This window comes from Notolabrus celidotus, chromosome 4 (assembly GCF_009762535.1).
Source record: "Notolabrus celidotus isolate fNotCel1 chromosome 4, fNotCel1.pri, whole genome shotgun sequence".
NCBI lineage: Eukaryota > Metazoa > Chordata > Actinopteri > Labriformes > Labridae > Notolabrus > Notolabrus celidotus.
In genome coordinates this window covers 36,525,393-36,549,526 of record NC_048275.1, presented here as the reverse complement: position 1 = coordinate 36,549,526, position 24,134 = coordinate 36,525,393, and the positions used below count along the sequence as shown (strand labels likewise).

General features: G+C 39.8%; 1 protein-coding gene across 1 annotated transcript; it reads right to left on the bottom strand.

The window, feature by feature from the left end:
• Window positions 1-7,693: 7,693 nt before the first annotated feature.
• Window positions 7,694-22,591, bottom strand: LOC117812039 (von Willebrand factor A domain-containing protein 5A-like). Its single transcript, XM_034682581.1, has 20 exons — window positions 22,271-22,591; window positions 21,334-21,416; window positions 19,704-19,906; window positions 19,394-19,616; window positions 17,995-18,170; window positions 17,777-17,891; window positions 17,514-17,689; window positions 17,337-17,425; window positions 17,090-17,234; window positions 15,859-15,938; window positions 15,643-15,757; window positions 15,354-15,512; window positions 15,115-15,218; window positions 13,052-13,272; window positions 12,810-12,866; window positions 12,650-12,724; window positions 10,223-10,315; window positions 9,083-9,231; window positions 8,523-8,646; window positions 7,694-8,398 (listed from the first exon to the last, which is right to left on the bottom strand). The coding sequence occupies exons 2-20, from the start codon at window positions 21,374-21,376 to the stop codon at window positions 8,319-8,321; spliced, it is 2,427 nt and encodes an 808-aa protein (XP_034538472.1). The 5' UTR covers window positions 21,377-21,416; window positions 22,271-22,591; the 3' UTR covers window positions 7,694-8,318.
• Between the last annotated feature and the right edge of the window lie 1,543 nt (window positions 22,592-24,134).

The window sequence follows — 24,134 nt, the reverse complement described above, 5'->3', positions numbered from 1 at the left end:
TTGTTTGAAATAATAAATAATCATGATGAATTCAAAGAAAAATATAATTTGCACATTAATAGTAATAATCGTTTAATCCAGGGGCGTCGCCAGGAATTCTCAACTCAACTCAACTTTATTTATATAGCACCTTTCATACATAAAAACATGCAGCCCAAAGTGCTTCACAGAATAACAGAGAGACAGAAAACAACAGCAATGGTAAAATGATAAAAGGCATAATTATAAATAAAACACTTAAAAATAAAATAAAATCAACACAGTAAAATTAATGAAATAAGTAATAGTGGAGGTTTGGTGAGGCCATGGAGGAAGACTTTCAGTCGGCCTCGAAGAGGTTCTGGCAAACTGTCCGACGGCTTAGGAAGGGGAAGCGGCCCTTTGTTCGCACTGTTTACAGTGTGGATGGGGAGCTGCTGACCTCGACTGAGAGTATAGTCGGGCGGTGGAAGGAATACTTCGAGGATCTCCTCAATTCCACCAACATGCATTCCGAGGAGGAACCGGAGCCGGGGGATTTGGTGGTGGGCTCGTTCATCACTGGGGCCGAGGTCGCGGAGGCAGTCAAACAGCTCCGAAGCGGCAGGGCCCCGGGGGTGGATGAGATCCGCCCCGAGTTCCTCAAGGCTCTGGATGTTGTAGGGCTGTCCTGGTTGACACGCCCCTGCAACGTTGCATGGACATCGGGGACGGTGCCTCTGGAGTGGCAGATGGGTGTGGTGGTCCCCCTTTTCAAGAAGGGGGATCAGAGGGTGTGTTCCAACTATAGGGGGATCACACTCCTCAGCCTCCCTGGGAAAGTCTACTCTAGGGTGCTGGAGAGGAGAGTCCGGCTGTTGGTTGAACCTCGGATACAGGAGGAACAATGCGGTTTTCGTCCTGGCCGTGGAATACTGGACCAGCTCTACACCCTCGGGAGGGTGCTGGAGGGGGCATGGGAGTTTGCCCAACCAGTCCACATGTGCTTTGTGGACCTGGAGAAGGCTTACGACCGTGTCCCCCCGAGGTATCCTTTGGAGGGTGCTCCGGGAATATGGGGTGGATGGCCTGTTGCTATGGGCCATTCAGTCTCTGTATTGTCGGAGCCAGAGTCTGGTTCGCATTGCCGGCAGTAAGTCGAATTCGTTCCCGGTGGGGGTTGGACTCCGCCAGGGCTGCCCTTTGTCACCGGTTCTGTTCATAACTTTTATGGACAGAATTTCTAGGCGCAGCCAAGTGGCGGGGGGTTTCCGGTTCGGTGGCCTTGGGATTCCGTCTCTGCTCTTTGCAGATGATGTCGTCCTATTGGCTCCATCGAGCGGTGACCTCCAGCTTGCGCTGGGACGGTTTGCAGCTGAGTGTGAAGCAGCGGGGATGGGGATCAGCACCTCCAAGTCTGAGGCCATGGTGCTCAGTCGGAAAAGGGTGGCCTGCCCTCTCCGGGTCGGAGGGGAGTCTTTGCCCCAGGCGGAGGAGTTTAAGTTTCTTGGGGTCTTGTTCACGAATGAGGGGAAAAGGGAGCGGGAGATTGACAGATGGATCGGGGCGGCGTCTGCAGTGATGCGGGCGCTGTACCGGTCTGTCGTGGTGAAGAGAGAGCTGAGCCAGAAGGCAAAGCTCTCAATTTACCGGTCAATCTACATTCCGACCCTCACCTATGGCCACGAGTTGTGGGTAGTGACCGAAAGAACAAGATCGCGAATACAAGCGGCCGAAATGAGCTTTCTCCACAGGGTGTCTGGGCTCAGCCTTAGAGAGAGGGTCAGGAGCTCAGACATCCGGGAGAGGCTCAAAGTAGAGCCGCTGCTCCTCCGGATCGAGAGGAGCCAGATGAGGTGGTTCGGGCATCTGGTTAGGATGCCTCCCGGGCGTCTCCCTGGGGAGGTGTTTCGGGCATGTCCGACTGGGAGGAGGCCACGGGGAAGGCCCAGGACACGCTGGCGGGACTATGTCTCTCAGCTGGCCTGGGAGCACCTCGGTATCTTCCCAGAAGAGATGGTGGAAGTGGCCGGGGAGAGGAGTGTCTGGGCTTCCCTGCTGAGACTGCTGCCCCCGCAACCCGGACCCGGATAAGCGGAAGAAGATGGATGGATGGATGGATGGATGGATGGAAGTAATAGTGGAAAGAAAAGTTAAAAATAAGGTAGCGTTGACAAGATCAGATGAATACAAGAAATAGATAGATAAATAAGGTAAATAAATGTTAAAGCAATGATTAAAATATTAATAAAAATAATAATAATGCAGTCCAGGTCTAAAAAGAAATTACTCCAAATTAAAAGCCAGATTAAAAAGTTAAGTCCAAAGCTTAGGGGCGTAAAAACAGAAAGCTCTCTGGTTTGTGTGAGACACACAAGGAACATTTAAAAAGGAAGCATTCGAGGACCTCAGTGATCGGGCTGGAAAATTTCTGAAAAGATATCTCAGTGGGCCCCATCACCACAGCCAACCCTACAAAATATAACAGTGCTGCTATAATACTGGTTTATTTACATTATACAAAATATATGCTTAAAGCTATTGTGACAAAGGTGTTGTCACTTGTGGACAGCACATGGTGAGGCACGCACACAACTGGACAAGCACACACACGCACACACACGCTCACACACTCACACACTCGCGCGCGCACACACGCACGCGCACACCTTTTCTCCCTGTGCACACATTATGATGATCAAGTGTTCCTTAATAAGAGACCCACTGCTAGATTATTAAGGTTAGTCGTTTATTCATGTTCTGGTCATTAACCATGTTGTTCTGCTCCTCCACAGTTGCAGTGTTGGAATAGGAGCTGAGGGTGCAGCCTCCTTTTATGGGGGGAGGGGAGAGTGAGCCGAGGTGTAGTAATGATTGAAGGAACCATGTGGAGTGTAGTGAGGGGTTAATTCTCTTTTATTCATGAACAGAGAGTTTATGATGGGTATTTTGGGGAGAATTGATTAGTGCTGTATAGTGTAACACAGGTGTGTAAGGTAAGATGAGTCGGTGAATGGGTATAGTGGGTAAAGAACAGTTCATTGTTTCTAAGAGTTGGTTGGTCTAGAAGGAGGGGCTAAGCCCTTAAAAGCCTCTGTCCACCTTGTTTTTCGAAGAGTCTGAGAGTAGCTCTCAATGAGTGAGGTTGGTTTTCATGCTGGAATTTTGTGTTAATGAACTTTTTCTTTTGTTTGTTCCTGAAATTTTGTTTTTTCACTTGTTTTTGCAAATAAAAACACGTTTGACGATTTTGTGACTCAAGCCATCATGTTTTTGCCTGTTTATGGACCCTTTTTATAACAACTATCCTGGTTAACTGACTCAAGTCTAAGCAACATATCAATATATATATATATATTTTACAATTTCTCCAAATGTAACTGCACAATATTTACCTTCAGACTGTCCACTTCTTTAAACAAGATTAGTTGAAGCCAAGTGACTTGTTGAATAACAACAAGGGGGCATTATTTGGTCTAATCTAACCTCATGAAGTCAAATAAAACTCTAAAAACCTACAGTTTACTTTTAATCAGATTCAGCCACACTTGATGCTGTGAAAATATGACAATGACAAGTGTTTTTATGCATAGACAGCTGTTTAAATCAAACTAATAGTCCATTGAAAAAGCGTTTTTAACGTATTAATCATGCATCCACATTGATTGATCAAGGCTCACGGTCTGTTCCGCAACTGCTGTCCACTCAGCACCCCAGGAGCTGCCTGCTGCTGACAGACAGCTGTGGTCCAAAGGTAAACAGAGACTCTCCTTTGTTCCAGAAAGGAATTCTGAATGTTTCTTTATTTATTCAGACAATTTTAGTTTTCTTAATACAGTTATAACAAAACAAAAGAAAAGTGTAGTAGAAAACACATTTTATTAGAGGTCCATTAAGGGCCCCCCACCCCACTTGGGCCCTAGGTAGTCAGTCCCACTTTTCCCCCCACTACAACGCCCCTGTTTAAATCAAACACCACCATTCAAATGAATTACAAATTCAATTGAGATTAAATATAGAGTACAATCAAGTTCAAAGTTTACTACAAACTTGTCCAGAAATTTCACTGAAATCATCCTGTATTTTAATTTCATAATAATAATAATTAAAAAAAAAAAAAAAAATGTTTAAAAAAAAAAATAAAAATAAATGAGACTCACAAATAAAATTGCCAAAATGAGCAATTAAAACATTTATTGTGCTGAACTTGGAAACTTGTGTTTTTGTAAGGCTGCATATTTTACCCTTCAGAACATACATATGTTTTAAATAACAAATCTTCTGAATATTTTCCTCCAATATAAACATCAAAAACAAAAAGAATTTGTAAAAAGTATTTGTGCAAAGGTAAACTAGTTTACCACTGCAGATAAACAGGAAGCACACTAACCTCACCTTCTGCTTGCTTACAGAAAATGATGTGGTTTGGTGACATAATTCCCTCACACTTCAGGTTCCTCCCTACAGGCATTGAGGAATGCATTTTATAATGGTCTTTGTTTATACCAACCTCTCCCTGACTCAGGCTGTGATTGTGTTGCCAAGCTTATTTAACAATTTCTGTATCCAAACCTTTTTCTCATCCTTTATTTTCAATTTCACTTTTCACTAAAACATGTATACAAACACATATTTTGTTCTGGACTGATTTACAGTTTATGCATTGTTAGGTCGCTGTTCACAACAGAGAATGAGGTCTGATGAGATACTTTTCTTCACCTCTCTTTCACAGTGTCATTTGGCTTTATTTATATATATGAACACTACCAGTCAAAAGTTTGAAAACACCTTCTCGTTCAATGGATTTTATTTATTTCAATTATTTTCGACATTGCAGATTAATACTGATGACATCAAAACTATGAAGGAGGATGCTGCTATAGGCTTAGATTGACACACTGGGATCCTGTCTTTCCCTCTCTCTGCTCTGTCTGCCTGTCACTTACTTTAACTTTTCCTGTCCCATTAAAGTTACTAACCATAGACCTTTCTGGAGTCCCTGAGCTCCCTTGTCTCGTAGGTTCCTCTGCATCTCTGCTGCTGTGGACGTGCCAGACTCCAGCTGCTACAACTACTACTATCCGTCTCACCACTGTCCTCCCTCTATCCCTCTCTCCAACACGGTCTCAGCAGATGTGTGTCTAACATGAGTCTGGTCCTGCTGGAGGTTTCTGCCTCACTGTAAACATGGATAAGTTAGCAGAACTCAAAATCATTGAGGCAACTGATTGCCTCAATAATTTTAAGATGACTAACTATAAAGTCTTAAGTTTTCATAGTTCAAATAGATTGATTAAATGCAACATATAACAGTTAATTACAGGTAAATGAAAGTACTTATAAATATTTTGAGTTACAATTACTTAACATTTTAATTAACCAATAATATAACATTGAGTTAACAGAACTTAAAAAAAGATTTACACAGACATATTATTTTATGTTAGCTGGACTTGAAATGTATTAGTCCAATTTGTCATTTTTTTAATTACTCAAAAGTCATAAACATAGACTTTAGATAATCAACACTATTTAACTACATCTTGCATATTAAGGAGATATTGCTCAAGTTTTACTCCTGGTTTTACAGTAAATAAATGTTGTAACGAATCCAGGTTAGGACCTTAGGACCCACAGTTCAGACACAAATGGAGGCAGGGATGAAGTTTTGAAAACAGGGTTTTAATGAGAGAACATGCAGGTAGAGTTCAGGTGATCAGGGTGCAGATGGTGACTGGCTGGCTGGCTGGCTGGCTGGCTGTGGTTGTGGAGCTGGGCGTTTGGTTGAAGTAAGTTGCTTGCAGATCTGGTCCCAGCGAGAGACAAAGTTAGTTTCTTTCACAAGAAAAAGGAGTTCAAAAAACACTTCTCAAGAAAGGGCCCGTGCTGAACACCACACTTGGTAAACGGACGATCTGGTGATGAGTGGAGGACTGAGCCAGGCTTAAGTAGTGCACACAGAGTGGATGGCTTGATTGATGATTAGCAGCAGGTGAGCAGACTTGATTGCAGCAAGTTGGTTGAGTCCACCCCCATCTCCAGGTGAGCAGGAACACAAGACAAACACAGGGAAAGGGAAACAGAAGAAAGGGAGGAGAGGAGACTAGGGACCTCACAATAAATACACATTTCTGAACTTATGATATAGAAGAACAGCTACAACAGCCAACAACCTCGTTCAACAGAAACATGACTGCTTATCAGAAATGTCTTATAATTAGATGTCTAAATTGCCCATACTTATTCCCAAAGAATCAAAGACAGACAGTTACTAACAATGGTCTTGTAAAATATTCAGGGTTACATTGGAAAAACATTAAAAAGTACCAATACACAGCACGCATACAACCCCACTTTAAAAACACTGAAATATCCCTTTAATGTGCACTCTTTAGGGAGAAAAGGTTAAGTTATTGTGTGTGAACATAACCATGATACAAAACCAAAGATAAAGCATGTTATGACCTGTTCTCCATGGTGGCCATAGTCCTATTAAACATATTTTCAGAAAACTGCACACTAAGATATAGTAACACAACTTTTAAAAAGTGAAAAACAAATAAAAAGCAAAAAATAATTTAACAATTACAACATCAATAGACAAAATACTTACTGTGAGAAATATAATTACTGTCAAAAATTGAGCGCAAATCCACAGGAGGTATTTTTCCATGTGTTGACCGCTCCCACAGATCGACCGTTACTGTGACTGAGGTTAATGTCTGACGTTGGTGATGTCAGACGCACGCACTGATGTCGCAATAAAAAATATAAGTCAAGTGAAATCATATTTTTGAAGTGATGCTTACTTAATCTGCAAAAGAGTTCATGTTCATCAAACATTGTCAGTATGTGTAACTTATTAAGGCACAAGAAGTCACAGCAAATCCAAATATTTAAGTTAGTAGAGATTTTTTCTGTTTTCAAGTTTACCCAACTTACTAGAATTAATTATTTTCCTCCTTATATTCCTTTTTTTTATGAACCCCTACTTTGCATCATGGCCCTTGTCTTGGGGTGGGAGGGACTAGTCATCAGGGTTTTTGTTTGTTTGCCTGTTTGTACTTTCTTAATGTATTTTCATCTATTTGTCTCTTTCTTCTCGTGGTTATTATTTCATTGTTGTATGTGCAAAATATTTCTGACTTCACTTGTTTTTTGTTCTACGACATCTAGTTATTTATTTGTGTCCTTTTCAGTTGCTACATGTACAAAACTAGTTTAGTGTGCTTATCTGTTTGTAAGTCGGTTATAATTAAAAATAAATAAATATATTGTTAAAAAAATATAAATAAATAAAAATAAATAAATAAATGAGACTCACAAATAAAATTGCCAAAATGAGCAATTAAAACATTTATTGTGCTGAACTTGGAAACTTGTGTTTTTGTAAGGCTGCATATTTTACCCCTCAGAACATATATATGTTTTAAATAACAAATCTTCTGAATATTTTCCTCCAATATAAACATCAAAAACAAAAATAATTTGTAAAAAGTGTTTGTGCAAAGGTAAACTAGTTTACCACTGCAGACAAACAGGAAGCACACTAACCTCACCTTCTGCTTGCTTACAGAAAATGATGTGGTTTGGTGACATAGTTCCCTCACACTTCAGGTTCCTCCCTACAGGCATTGAGGAATGCATTATATAATGGTCTTTATTTATACCAACCTCTCCCTGACTCAGGCTGTGATTGTGTTGCCAAGCTTATTTAACAATTTCTGTATCCAAACCTTTTTCTCATCCTTTATTTTCAATGTCACTTTTCACTAAAACATGTATACAAGTTTACAGTTCATGCATTGTTAGGTCGCTGTTCACAACAGAGAAACAAAGTTGAATAAAATACGTCAGTTGCTTTTTCCATCTTGTTTAACGGCATTCCATCCAATAAGCTGAAGTTCAACAATGTACCTTGTATTAGTCTAGAGCTGATCAACTTCTGTTTCCATTTCCATTCAAATAATGGTAACTAGGAGTTGTAGAGCTTGCAGCTCTGAAAAGCAGTGTCTTTTTGTTGGTTTTGTAAGGAAAAGAAAGAGTGATGGATGGAGGACAGGGGGCTGGGGAAGGCCTGAAGCCTTTATTTGCTCATTCACTTAGTCTTTGATTTTTTGGGTTAATTGATGTATGACAAGTCTGACTTCCCAGAAACTCTAAAAGCAGAAAATTTGACCAAGCAAGAAGAAGATCCTGACCCCTTGTAAATTAAGTGATATAGTGCACATTGTACTTATAGGTGCACAGCTGTCATAGTGCGATTTTGATTAAGTGCAAGCTGCAGAATTGGTTTGTTTGCAAGTGTGACATGACTTAATTCCTTATCAGCGTCAGTCTTGAAGCCAGTTTTGAAAACCTCAGAGCCCCAAGGCATCTTTCTGTACTTTACATCCCAAAAGTGCATTTCCAGCTTCCACGCACTCGTTCACACATGGTGCTGGAAAAAATACAAAACAGACAAACACAAAAAACAAATTAATGAGTAGGCTGAATGTGGTCAAACAGCTGATTTTAACAAGCACACATATTAAAATGACAACACTTTTCATTTAAGCTCTTACAGTTCTGTGCACGGACCCATGACACAGCTTTCACAGCCAGAAGCTCCCACTCTTCCTGGGAGTCCATCTTGAAACCATGAAGCCAGATAAGAGACAGAATGGTGGCCCATACTTCCTGGTTCACCTTAATCACCAAATTAGGAGAAAGAACATGAAGCAGGCATTGGAAGAGAGAAAATAAAAGTATACAATTAAGATAAAATATTGCTGCTTGATTTTGAACAAAATTGCAAACAAGATATTTAAATACTTTAAAACCATCTCTGGGCTTAGATGGCCAATAGTGCAGCCCAGTTGTTACTGTATTGGTGGCAGTGAAGCCAGTACTGAAGAGCTTGAGAACACCTAAACTTTGGTTCAGGGTTTTTATTTTGGGTTTCTCTGAAGAGATGTGAACTTCCTTTTTTCATTTTTCAAATGTTATGGTTTGTTTTATGAAGGTGTCAAATTGTTGTTATACATTTTATTACCTCTATTTGTTATATAAACCAGTTCACAAAATCTATTTCATACTAAGTCCCTTAAGTCATTGGAATGTATTCATTTTCACAATAACACACCGATGCAGGCTTTGGCTTTTCCATCTCTTCACTGGTCTTTCCAAGAGCTGTAGCCAGAGCTGGAGCTAGGTCCCAGCAGCCAGACGCCTTCTGAAGGGAGACCACCTGGAGCAAAGGGTCTATGGGGGGCTGACAGGGCCTGCACTCTCCTGACAAGAGAATCAATATGCAAATATAAGAATCATCTTTGTGGACACTGATAGGCATTTGTGGCATTTATTGTTTCCTTTTTTATCTGTTGGACACTGATGTGTAGATGTGTTGCAGTTAAAGATATTCCAGCAAATATGTAAGTCATTGTCATATGGCTTCAAATGGCACTCTATGTTATTCTTTCTTTCATTTGTTCCAATCTGGAATGCTAATTTAATTCAGCTTTTGTGCTGGAGAATGACATTTTGACCATTGCCACAAAGTGCTACAAAAGACAAGAAAATGGGGTGATCAGCAGATGAAGTTTGTTCTGTCATCATCAACTTCAAAACTCAGCAAAAAGAAAACCAGATGGGGCCAAAACCAGTGTGTACAGTTATATTAGCCTGTTTGTCTTAGCAAGAAGCTATTATTATCTTATTCATTCTAAAGTGAAGCCAAAGCTGATGTGCTGATGTCAAAAGGTGGGACAAATAAAGTTTGACTGAAGCACTGGACAACATGTGACTGAAAAAGAGTTTTGTCAGACTGAGGTATAAAAGTATTCCAGATTTTATGGCTGTCTAGACAAATACCTAAATACCCCAAAAGAAAAAAGGAAAAAAAAGGAAAAAACACTTACTGCAGGGAAATTAAATCATAGTACTACAAAGTTCTCAGTGTATAAGTGTTGAATACATTTTTACCCTGAAAATTACATACAAATACAAGTATGATACAAAACAACTTAACTCATACAGAAAACAATGATGAATTGAATTATTCTTTTATCTGATTTAATAGTAACATGTTTCATACTTTAAATGTTAATTCAATCATAAGTATTATAATCCGTAATTCATTTTATCCATAATACTTATGATTGAATTAACATTTAAAGTATGAAACATGTTACTCTAAAAATCAATCAATAAAAATGAGGCTGTAAGAAAGTCTGTGACTGTCAAAGTTAGTACAGAGCAGCATCAGTCTGTAGAACTCTCTTACCAGAATCAAATGGCCTAGTTCCTGACAACTTCACCGTCTTCTTTGCCTTGAAACCAAACAACCCTCCAATAAAAGATTTCCATGTTGACTCTGCTGTTGAGAGAGAAGACTTAACACCCTGGTATACATATAACTAATAATAGTAGGTCAAAAATGAATATTATCATCGAAATCTCACACATAGGGCATTTTGGTGTAATATTTCTCCATTATGATCAACACACTCGTACTATCACTCAGCCCAGAACAGAGACACTCTCCACATAGGTACAATGTTGGTGCAAAGTTATTCTTTACATCTTTTACGCTGTATCCATTGAATTAGGAAACAGCATGGAAAGTCCAAATGTGGCTTTTTGGAGTTTGAGATTTAACAGAGAAGGACTTTACATACAAATTAAAAAGGACAGTTATCATTAAGGTGGGGCCTAACATGTACCTCCATGTAGACACACAATCACAAGGCTATTGTAAATGCTACATAAGCCAAAGATTACCAAGGCTGATCAAAAAATACTGCTTTATAGTGTTCATAAACCATGTGCCAAACATGGAGGCCATCACTGTCCCTGTGAACTGTCTATTACACTCAGCGGGTTATGTCAGACTCAGAGGACAAAAACACAAACAGTTGTTCAACATAAGTTGCACATTAAGTTTAAAAGTAGCATCTGGTGTGTGCCACGCAGTTGTTAGGCTCTTAGCACCTGAGTGAGTGAGTGAGTGAGTGAGTGAGTGAGTGAGTGAGTGAGTGAGTAAGAGAGAAAAAATTACGCAAAAGCTGGATTGTGCTAATTTTCAGGAAATAATAATATATCAATTACCTGTCCATTGTTCTCCTCCTGGCCATGCTTTTATTAGTATGCAAATGTACGTGATCTCTCGCTGAACAATTAACGTCAACAGACAGAGGCCGTGTTGTCCAAGTGGTTTTGCCAATAATATATTTTATGAATGAATATGTTCAATTTGGAAATAGTGCACTATTTGATGTTGTATTGAAATAAAAATTAAATCCTGTTGATAAAGTTGTTTTTAATCAGATTTTTTTTTAATTGTTGTGATGCAACTTAAAACATTTTTCTTTTTAGCATTTGTCACATACCCCTTGCAGTACTCCCACGTACCCCTAGGGGTACGCGTACCCCCATTTGAGAATCACTGTGCTAGAAGGTGTAGAGCTGCCTTGGTTGGGTAGTTAGGTGCAAGCTAACCCTGACTGGTATAGTTTGATTCAGAAAAAGTGAGGTGTGCTTTTTTTAATCTAGCCAATTCTACCTACTATGTTACTAACCATAGACCTTTCTGGAGTCCCTGAGCTCCATTGTCTTGGAAGTTACTCTGGACTGGACATGCTGGACTCTAGCAGCAACAGCTAAAACTACTACTGCTACTATCCGTCTCACCACTATCATCTCTCTCTCTTTTCATCTTCCTCTATCCCTCTCTCCAACATGGTCTCAGCAGACATGCAACATGTGTCTGGTCCTGCTGGAGGTTTCTGCCTGTTAAAGGAAGTTTGTCCTTGCCACTGTAACTTGCTAAATGCTGCAAAGTGCTCTGCTCATGGTGGATTTGGATGAGATCAGACTGAGTCCTGTCTGTAAGATGGGACTGAGTCTCATCCTGTCTTGATGTTTGGTCTGTCATAATCCTCATCATGGCAGCCCTCCCCTCTCCCTCTTTGTGTGTGTGTTTTGTCATTTCCCTGTCTGTTACTCCTCCTCCTGTGTCTCTTCCCCTTGTTTGTGTCTTGTGGGTGAATGTGGGCGGGGTTTCCATTCTGCAGGCAGCACCAGTTGAAGCCACTCAATAATCAACCCTCTCCTATAAAGACTCCGGATTCTCTCCAACTCGTTGCCAGATCATACTTCAGTTTTCCGTGGTAGTCTGAGTCCGTGGCTTCTCAAGCATTTTTTGTTTTGCTTGTATTTGTGTGTGTCAAGCTGACGTCCTTGTGTGTTTTCATCTTGATTCAGAGTTTGCCGTGCATGCTTCCCGCTCTCGTGCTGATCGCTTCCCTGTCTGCTGCTGAACCTGCCTGCCTTTGCCTGAGCTCCAGTTACCCTCTGTTGAAGGACACTGGAAAGAGGGACTGCTCCGCTCGTTACCCACGGTGCCATTACCACGGAGTTCACTCTAAATAAAACACTTGTATTTTCCCAATCCAGCTTGCCTGAGTTCTGCATTTGGGTCCAGTCCTAGTGACAATCATAACATGGTCTTTGTTAATAATAGAACGTAGAGTACGGTCTAGACCTGCTCTGTTTGTAAAAGCGTCTTGAGATAACGGTTGTTGAGGTTTGGCGCTATATAAATAAAGATTGGTTGATTGATGATTGATAATTGGTAGAATTTTGAAATATTGTTAGTCTTATATTTTGATTTCAAAAATCACTCAATTATTTCACTCACAAAAGTACCCACCTGGATCCATACCATCCCTTTCTACGGAGTCGGGACCAGATGACATTAAATCACAACATTCGCTAATTTTTCGACCTTTGAGAATAGAAAAAAGTAAAGTCTTAAGAGATCAAGATATAATATAAGACTTAGCCAACAAGTAATTCTGCTTTTTACTTACCATGGGGCTCAGCTGAATATGAAGACAAAGAATTGGACATTGAAAGGGAATTCAACCCTAAAAAGGAAAATCAATAAAAAGATTAGGTTAAGAAAACACGTGATTTAACAAAGGAAAATATCAGCTTATTTGTGATGAAATCCTGAAATCCTGAACTGCTTAATGCTAGCTCTTATCTTAAAGTTAACTTAAAGCAGTACATCATCAAGCCTTTCTATTTTGAGGGTCTTTGAAACACTTACTGGCCGTTGGAACATTTCTTCGCACCAGTGGTCCCTGTATTGCCTCTCCACTGTCTTTGTTGACAGCGATAAAGGCAGTGAAGGCACTGCTCACTCCAGATTGCACACTGAGCTCCACCACCTTCTTCCTCACACTGTCGTCCTGCTGTTGTCCGGGCTCTCTCTCCTCCATCTCCAGGCAGCGAATCAGAGTCCTAGCAGCCAACCTGTGGACTGTTAATCTGAAGATGGGAAGGAGACTATAACATTTCTGTATATAGATTTGAAATAAAAGTTAACCTTTTCTTCCCTTTTAAATTCATCTTTTTTCCATACGAACTTTCAGGAGTATAGAAAGCCGGGGTTGATCTTATTTTAAGAATGGTGCTTAGCTTAGTGTTTCTGAGTACAATGGTAATTCAAACGTGTGTGGACAATTTCATGTTTGTAAGTTCATTCCATAAACTATTAGTGAAGCTAAGGTTCACTTTGTAAATCGTCCAATAATATTTGAGTATAACAGAGCAGTGAAATAATTCCAAAAATATGAATCTGAAGGTGGGAAAGAGACACATAAATTAGTCTGGTCATCTGACGCTTTTCTATTCTGCAAAATACAGAGTAAAGGATCTGATACAAAAATGTATGAAGTCAATTTGTTGCAATATGATGTTATTTGATTTCCTGAAAGTTCAAACACTGGTCTGTTGTGATTAACTGCATTGTGTTCCACTGCTCTCACATAGATAACAATCCTTTAACACTGCAAACGCACAGATTTTAAACTCTGATGCTAATGTGAACAAGCTGTCTTGTCATCAATTGAGTTGTTACTGTCAATTGACAAAGAATGAGACATGGAATAAACCAAACAGAACAGGATCGGATTATTATTGATATGTTATAAAAGACTGGACGAATGATCTCACTCACAGAACCCAGACAACATTTGCTAATCAGTTGATAAGAGATCACTTCACATTTTATAGAGATATAAAAAATTCAACTTAACATTTTTTCATTAATACTAACTGAAAATATTCTTTTTGTGAATTCCTTGCATCTAATGATTATCATTATTTCTTTTACCTCTCCTGCTTTTTCAGTCCCTTTCCTTTTGTCCCACTGTGAATAAACTTCCATCGAATCACCTGGATTTCTTTTGATGGATATGATGAGTTAGTCCAAATGAGTCTGTGATTTGACCTGCATCTATAGCAAAAGTTTACTGTTATGAAATAACAAAATGTTGCTATGGAGTACTTCCTAATTTGAATTAAGCCTTTGATGCAATCATAAAAAAAGTTAAATAATAATTTAGTTAAACAGTTTTATAAATAGCTAGTTACTGCTGAAAGAGTGTTGACTCACCTGTTAGTGTAGTATCAAAAATGCAAAGACTATTTCATTTGGATTTCTTTTGACTGAACTAAAGTATGTTTAAAAAATGAGAGCAAAAAGATACTCTAAGCAGCTTCATCCAAGCCAATAATATCAATGAAAGTGAACTAAGATCTTGATCATTTGTGCTTTTTGGGGATCAGCAAAATATATGTTTTTCATAAATATATAGGAAATTGGCAGTGACATGTGTTTTGAAATCTTTCACTCATCTGTTGAGTGGTACAGATGGGTATCATAAAAAAGAATGTATGTGAACAATGCAATACTTTTTCCCTGCTCCAGGAACTCTATTACAAATATGTATGCAATGTGTGTATGTATATTAGTATTTCAACATAATAGAAAATAATAATACTATCTTCAAATTGGTTAGGGATTTTCACACGTGTTAATTAAAAGGTGTCAAGGCTTACTGATGGAATTGATTGATTTGTTTTCTTACTTCTTCTTTTTTACTTGATTTTTTTTTTTAACATGTTTGAAATAAAGAAATCAAAAATTAGCATATGGCCAGAATGTTACATTGCTCCAGAATACAACTGAAATCTAGTCTGCAGTAGTTTCTCAATACTCTTATGTTAGGATGATTACATTCTAAGTCTCTCATCAAAAACGTTTCCCAGTAATTAAATTGAACTCAACATAGACGCAACGGCTGTCTGAAAAAAGTCCCTTTTTACCCAGTATTCTCTGCAGGTTTCAGACTGAACTGAAGCTGGTTCTGTGAGGGATGACCTGCCAGGCTGTATTTCACTGTAACACCTCCCTCTGCTGCCTCTGAAATCTGAGAGGAATTAGAGATGTATCACCCTTACAATGGAGGAAAGAGATTGATTTAATTAATGGCTTCAAAGCATAATCCTTTTAATTTAACACTGAAAAACAAAAACGTTTCACATCCATACAACACCACTCCTACCTGTCCAGAGAGTCTAGCATAAACCAGCGACCTTTGACCCTGGAAAAGTGCTGTGATTGGTGGAGAGAGGACAGTGACAGACACATCCTTTGGCATATCCCATGTGACTGAGATGTCCACCACAGCTGGTTGCAGAGCATATCGCAAGGATTGCATCACCTGGTGATGAAAAGTTTGCATTAAAAAGGTTTTACGTACTCATCCACCTTGAACCAAAACTTTCATTCTAGCACAATCTTTGATTGTATTGTTAAACATGACAGTTTTTTGAGTTTCATGTCTAACTTACTTTGGGTTGCATTCTGTCAGTCCCTGTAATGAACTGAGCATGACCTCCTCCTTCCTTGGCCAGCCCATTGATTAGAGCAGAGCTGGCCCCTTCTCCAATCCCAAAAGAGAAACATCTACAATGCAGCAAAATGTTGCTTTTAAGAGAAACAGCAAGAGAGCATGGGGTATGTTCTGTGAAATGATGTGGGTGTTAACCAAAGTTTTGACAGTTCACCTGTGGGCATGTGAATTCTTCTTTGCCAGGTCTATAACTTGTTTGGTGTTCCCCACTTCTCCGTCAGTAAAGACAAATACCTGGGGAAGAGAGGCCACATGTGAACCAGAAACATGCAGCTTTTGTGTAAGTCATTCAAATCATTCTCTGTGAGTTGTGTGAGATGCCATAACAGTCACAAAAGTGTTTTTGAAGGTTAAGTGTGTAACAAGGTGTGGTAAGAATAACCGATGACACTTGTTCCCCATGAACTAATGATCCTGTCACTATGACTTCATGTAATGACGTGTTTAATACATCATTAGTTAAGGTATGTTAATTAACAGTTACTTTATACATCAATTCTGTATTGCTGGACATACAAGGTTTTCGTTAGGACCGTACATGAGTCTCAGATGGTATTTTGGTAAATGGTAAATGGACTTGTACTTATATAGTGCTTTTCTAGTCTTTCTGACCACTCAAAGCGCTTTTACACTACTTTTCACATTCACCCATTCATACCCATTCACTCATTGATGGTAGAGGCTGCTACAGTAAGGGACCATCAGTGTTAGCTAATCTCATTCGTACACATTCACACACCTCTGAACAACAGAGGGAGCAATTCGGGGTTCAGTGTCTTGCTCAAGGACACTTCGGCATGTGACTGCCGGAGCTGGGATCGAACCTCCAACCTTCCGATTGATAGACGACCGACTCTACCCACTGAGCCACAGACGCCCCATTTTAAAGCTTTAAGGTTTTTTGAGAACAAACTCAACACCCATCATCGAGTTTCTTCTGAAGCTTTAAAATATCATCTGAGACACTATTTACATGTATGGTCTTAAAAACACTTTGTATGTCCAGCAAATTTGGTCATACAGAATTGATGTTTAAAGCAACTGTTCATTAACAAACCTTGATATATCAAACACGTCCATGAAGTCATAGCGACATGATCATTAGTTCATAATGAACAACAGCAATTAATAGTGCATCCCTTATTATTTCAAACAGAATCAACAGTCATGCATTACTTCAACATGAATCAAGCATTAATTCACTAATTTTTTTTGCCATTATTTTAAAGTGTCACTGAAAAACCTTTAAACAAACTTGTCAGTTCAAAATTGTACTTGCAAAGTTAAATCCAGACCAGAAAGATTAGCAGTGTTGATGGCCAAGTGGTGTGTGTTGTTACTGGCAAGAGATGGTCGACCTGTTTTACATGTTGTGTGTGAATTACTTGTCTTGGTTGATTTTGAATGCAGGGCTGGTTGTAAATGTGTTCAAGTGGCCTTAGGATCTCTGTTCCTCCCAGATTAGACTCCATCTCCCCAACTTTCTTCAAAGCTTCTTCCATAGTCTGCTGGCTGTACTCCACACTCTTACTGTGATTACATTAACACACGCACACGTCACAATACACAGAAACAGGTAACATCCATTAAGACCAAAGACAGGAATACATTTGTTGGACTGGAGTGACTTACGGGAAGATGTGTTCATAGGAGGAACCAAAACTGTAGATATTGAAATAGCAGCCCATTGGTAAGCTCTTCAACAGGAGAAGAAGAGTATCCTGAAGTGAAAAGAAAACATGATAATGAAAGCCACTGTGTAAGAGGGATATTTCAAAAGGCTTGATGAAATAATTTACACATTAATACCCTGGCGCTGCTAATGCGAGTCTGGTCAGTCTTGCTGTTGTTCATACGTCCACCCATACTAATAGATCGATCCAGCAAGAACACAAACTCTCCACATGAGGCGACTGAAGACATCACAGCCTGAGGGAACTCTGGGTACAGACTCAGCATCACCACTGGATCACCCATCAGAGTGCCTGAGCCACAAAAAAAGGACATCAAATTTTGCTTTTTCTAATTGTTCTAGCATTTGTGATCCATCTGCTTTACTAATTCGCACTCACCAAGCTTTGCAGTAGCTTCTCCTGTCTCCACCACAGCGGTGGGCTGGTGGGCATCTTTGTAATAAATCAGAAGTTCAACATCCCTGTCAAACTTGTGTCCAGCAGCCAACTTGATCTACAGTTTACAAAACATACTCATGAACACAAAATCAATGATATTTTTTATCTTGTTCCAAATCAAGAAGGACAACATCAGCAGACATCAACCCTCTACCTACCGTGGCTTTGGTTTGCTCTGAATTGAGGTACTGAAGAGGATCAAGGGAACAGCTGGACTCTATTCTGGACACAGGGCGAGGAGAGGAAACTTGGGCAGAGAAAGTCAGAGTGTAGGGCACCAAAGATGCTGGAGTTGAGGTTACTTGGGCGTTGCCACTTCCACTACCTCCACTTCCTTTGGGAAAGGTAAGAAATGGTTAAAGGAGTCAAATTACATTCCAGTTGCGTGGAAAAACAAGTTCTAACCGCAATGAACACTGTTCAATAAAGACAAAGAAGACTAACAGTCAAGAGTCAGGCTACAGTCAAGATGCCCTTTAAATGCTAACATGGCAGATGCTCATAATGGCAAGACTGACAAATAAACACTTAGCTGACATCATGCCTTTTTAATCATAGTGTGAGTTATTCCAGTAATATTTAAAGGCCTTTTTCTAACACACTGTGAAAATGTTTAATAAGCACACTTGACACATAAGAAGTAAGGGAATTAACTTTGAAATATGGTTAGTTATTTAACTATAACATCTCCTGATTCCAAGTAATAATTATTTAAAGATATTAATCAATTTATTTATATAATGCCAAATCCCAACAAACGTTATCCCAAGACTCTTTCCAAACAGAGCAGGTCTAGACCGTACTCTATGTTCTATTATTAACAAAGACCCAATATCAAGACAGGACCTGTTCCAGTCCCATCTTCCAGACAGGACTCAGTCTGATCTCATCTTAATCCACCACGAGCAGAGCACTTTGCAGCATTTAGCAAGTTAAAGTGACAAGGACAAACTTCCTTTAACAGGCAGAAACCTCCAGCAGGACCAGACTCATGTTAGACACACATCTGCCTTTTTTAAAGCCCAAAAAGAACCAAAGCCTCAAAGCTTTGTATGGCTTAATCTGCCCATCCCTTATGTAGACAAAGTTTAAAAGTTCATGACACATTTTTTTGTTGCTTTTCATACTGTAGGAGATAAAAGGAGGCTAGAGGTGATGAACTATCTTTGTGGGGTGTCGGTCAGGACACGCAGGCAGGAATTTGGTTCACTTGTTTATTGTAGGTACTGGAACATCAACAGGCAGGTAATTGCATCATCTGTGGGTAGGTATAGGTGTTCTTATCTGTGTGTGTGTGTGTGGTTTTATACAAAGGACACACACCAAAAGGCACAAGATGATGACAACTAAACTTCTGACTCTAGGGAACACACAACTAGCGATCGTCTCACATCTCCAGTCTGCCGTCTGCAGGGGCGGGTCTTAAACACTGCAGGAAACCACTCGTCTACTACTTTGATTGACAGCTATGTAACCAATCACATTTAAGGAACGACTGAATATGATGCAACTAATAACAGTTAGAACTCTGATGCTTATGAAGTTTTGTACACATACCTTGAGGTTGGTAACGAGGGTTGAGCACAGCAGGAAGACAGAACCTCAGCCCATCATCAGCCTGCACACTTAGCTCAGTGACATACTCCAGTCTGATTGAGGCACTCTCTCCTGGTGGAAGACAGCCCACACTCATAGAGAATATATCTGGACTTTGCTCACTCTCCTCCAACAGGAAGGCCTGTTGACCCGAGCTCAAAGCATCATCATAGTCCTCACGCGCCTGTAGTACAAATCACAGAAGTTCAATGTTTAAATAGTTATACTGTAAGTTACATGTTATGTGCCTAATCTTCACTGTGTTGCTCACCTTCTGTTTCTCTTTGACCTCAGCAACAATCTGCGTCTGTCTGAGCTTAGCGCTAAAATGACAGACAGCAGCATCTCCAGGCAGAGGGAACACAAAAACAGCCTCTAGTGGTTTGTCTTCCTTGTTCTCGTAGTTCAGAGTGGAGACAACAGTAGCCACATGGTCCCTCACCTCCAGCTCCACATCCACACTCTTCAAAGGAACTGACAGAGTAGCAGAGAGAGAAACGGCGTGCATAGAATGTGAGAACAGCTGCTTATGTCATAGGCTTGATACAATGTTATTGCTCTTTTACAGATGAGATGTTAGCCTTAAATTGTTCAGTAGAGTCCCTTTAAATCAACAGCAAGCACTCATATAGTGATGTGTCGGTCGCGAACGATCCGGCTCTTTGAAGTGAATGACGGGAGCCGGCTCCTGACCAAGGGAGAAGTTCCCTCGGCTGGTGGTGAAGCTTTCAGCAGTGTGTCTGCCCCCTGGTGGCTGGCTGCAGTATAGGTCAAAAAATCCGTCTCCCCATTCATTTGAATGGAGGAGCAGTCAAACTTTAAAAAATAAATACACGTGGTACAAATGTTTCTCACATCTGTTTGCTGTGGTGATATGTACTTATTATTTGACTGTTTTATGTCCAAGGCCTCTTTTTTCTGAAAAGTTTCTTTTTCGTTAGTTATTAGAGTTTAAAAAACTGGGTTTTACTTCCTGTTTCCTTTGATTCACAGCCGCCGTAGAGAGAAACTTCAAAGGACACACAGCGTCTTGTGACACTACGCTGTAGGGCGGAGCTCGTTACAGTGGCTTCACAGGCTCTGGCTGCACAATGGCGGAGCCCAGGAGAGGGATTATTTGGCTTCAGAACCGTACAACGGGAAGAGGCGGAGCAACGCTGTCCATTTTTATTTACAGTCTATGTTAAAATGTCATCAATCAGAGTCCACAAAAAACCTGCAAAGGCACATTAGATCTGTCTGTGAAGGATCTCAGTCATCCAGGTCATAGACATTAGAACTGTTTATCCATCAGTGCAACAAGTGGAGAATAAAGACAGTGAAGGTAACCTGCTGTTAATGTAAGGTGTTTAAAAGTTTATAAATAATATACATACAATCAGAGATTGGACCTTTTTGTCTAATTGTGATGGGTCTTGTTTTTGTACTTTATAATACATTTTAGTAGCACTCTGCTCCGTGTTGAGTATATAAATAAAGCCTCATAAATAATACACATTTGATATAATGTATGTTTTTTACATTAGTTACTAATTGTACATATAATTTTACATTATTTTAGGTTATACATTAATTTAAACAAGAAAAAAATCTGAGGAGCCACTCCGGAGCCGAAAGAGCCGGCTCTTTGTAGTGAGCTGATCCAAAAGAACCAGCTCTCTAAAAAGAGCTGGAATTCCCATCACTACACTCATAAACAAAGGGAACTAAAGAAAGCTACAAAATGTTTTACTAATATTGTTTGAATTATTTTAAGTGACTGAAGGCAAATTCAGTTAAACAATCATTAAAAGGATAAGTGTACAGGTCAGGCTGTTTGCGGTTATAATGAAAGTAGGGAACCAAGATTCTGTATTGGTTTAACTTAATGCATAATAGAAGTGAATTCTGAAGCACTCTACCTGGTTCCTTTTGTGCAGTAAGCAGACCACAGCAGTTCACCATGATGCTTGTTAACAGGTTGCAGTGTCAAGGGAGTCGACTGCTGTTGAAAGAAAATACACATTTTTATTATGAACATTATTATGCTGACATATCAAAGACACCATCATACAACAACATTGTGTAACCTCTTCGGTTTACTTGTTTACTTTTATTGACTTGAAACAATCCAGTCATGGAGGGTAACTTTACACTTTTGTATCCATAAACAACTTCCTACTGATCACTCATGTTCTGGGTCTTTTTATAGACACAACATGGTGAGATCATGATGTTGACCTGTACAGATGGCGGATACGAACTTAACACTAGAACAATGTCTGTAAAGCAGAATACTGATACTGATACACAAACTCAGGTTGATCAGGGGGAGAGGAGGTCATGAGAGTCTTGTTCTTCCTGTTTGACAAAATGTTGCATTAAATTCTGATTGTATCTACATATTGATGATCAGGACGTGTTTGTGTTTCTGTTTAGTTTCACTTTGCCTTTTTAACACATGTGCCTGGTGTCGCTCTGTGGCTCTTCTCTTCATGCGTAGGGGCTTTTTATTTTTCCTCCCTCTCCTTTCTCTTTCTCTTTCTCTCCCCCTTCTTTTTTTCCTTACCAAGAGCCCGGCCGGCAGGTAACCGCAGCTCCAACGTGATACACACACGATCGAATGATCCGAAAACATCCCCTTGTTCCACCCTCATAATTGGTGATTCAATTGTGAGGAATATAAGACTACACAGGGTGCATACCCTGGCTCTTCCCGGTGCCAAAGTTTTAGATATAGTAGAAAAACTCCCCGAAATAATGAAATCGTACCAAAAAGTAGAGAAAATCATTATCCATGTTGGTACAAATGACGTCCGAAAACAACAGTCTGAAGTACTGAAAAGGGACTTCCTGCACCTTTTTGAGCATGTGAAAGAATCACACTTCGGTGTTTACATCTCCGGACCAACTCCCACCTGTGGCCGCGGAGTGGAGAGCTTCAGCGGACTGCTCAGTCTTAACACCTGGCTCTCACAGGTCTGCCGCTCCCACGGTGTAGGTTTCATTGACAACTTTGATGCTTTCTGGGGAAGGAGGCATGTTTTCGGAATGGACGGGCTACAATTAAATAAATCGGGTGCGCGGATGCTCTCCGCTAATATTGCGTTTGGCATACAGCATGACCGCTTGATTGCTCCTGTTAAAAGAAGATGTTTACAGGTGCGCTCTGACCAGTCCTTCACTGAATGATGTTCCCCTGGTCTAGTTCCGCATCAGCAAATGAAATAAGTTTCACTGGACTTGGACCTGTTGTTGACAGCTTCAATATTCCTGTTAGAACTACAATGAGGAAAGTCTATGTGAGAGCAGAAAGATGCGCTGTCGCCTCGAATTTAGTTTTTATAAATGAATTACCCACAATTTCGATTTTATCTCCATCCCCTTCAGTGAAATTTGGTTTGTTAAATGTCAGGGCTCTCAATAGCAAGACTTTTATCATAAAGGATTTTATAAACTCAAATAATATTGACTTTATGTTTTTAACTGAGACATGGCTGAAACATGGGGATACCTATCAGGTAAATGAAGTATGCCCCCCCGATGTATGATTGTTTTAATCAGCCTAGACTAAAGGGAAGAGGTGGGGGCCTGGCTGTAGTATTTAACAAAAAACACAAATGCTCTCTCATTAAAATAAACGACTTCAGTAGTTTTGAGGTTCTTGTTTTTATGATTAAGGGTGAGACACCCACCCTCTGTGCAATCATCTATCGCCCCCCTCGCTCTACGACAGACTTTCTACCTGAATTCTCTGATTTTTTATCATCTTTATTTCTTATCTGTAATAGAATTATTTTAGCTGGTGATTTTAATATTCATGTTGATGTGCCCTCTGATTCACTTGCAAAAGAGTTTCTGATCACTGTCGATTCTTTTGGTTTACAACAACACGTTGTTGGGCCTACACATAATCGAGGGCACACCTTAGATTTGGTTTTTACATATGGTATGTACACTGACTCTCTTTTAACAACTGACCTGTTCATATCTGATCATCTATGTATTTTATTTGATTGCACCATTTTAACCAAACCGCTAAACAAAACTGAAACAAAGCGCTCTCGCATTTTTAATGAAGAAACCGTTTCCAATTTTTGAACACATTTTCCTGATAGCAATACTCCAATGCAAAATGTATTAGACACAGAAACACTGATGAGTGAATTTCATTTCATTTGCACTTCCACTTTGGACCACGTTGCACCTTTTAAAACGAAATGTACTTGAAATACAAAAGTAGAACCATGGATGAATATTGAAATTCGTAAGTATAAAAGAGAATGTAGAAAGGTGGAAAGAATATGGAGGAAAACAAGGCTACAAGTGCACTATCAACAAATGAAAGAATACATGATGTCCTTTAATGAACAGGTCAGGAATGCAAGAGTCAATTATTTTTCTGTTTTAATTCAAACTATTAAGCACAATCCCAAAACCCTTTTTAACACAGTGGACAGTCTTTTAAATCCGGTACGTTTGAATCAGCCTGAATCATCGAGTGAAGAATGTTTAAAATTTTTAACCTTTTTTAATGACAAAATCAGCAAGATACAATCAGAAATTGTGGCCCCTGATTGTTTTGCTGATGTCCCCTGTCCAAATCGGGCTATTTTACCAAGTTTTAGACCAGTTTTTTTATATGACCTCTTGACCACCATTGCACAACTTAAATGATCCTCAAGCCCTGTTGATTTACTCCCTCCTAAATTCTTTGTGGAAC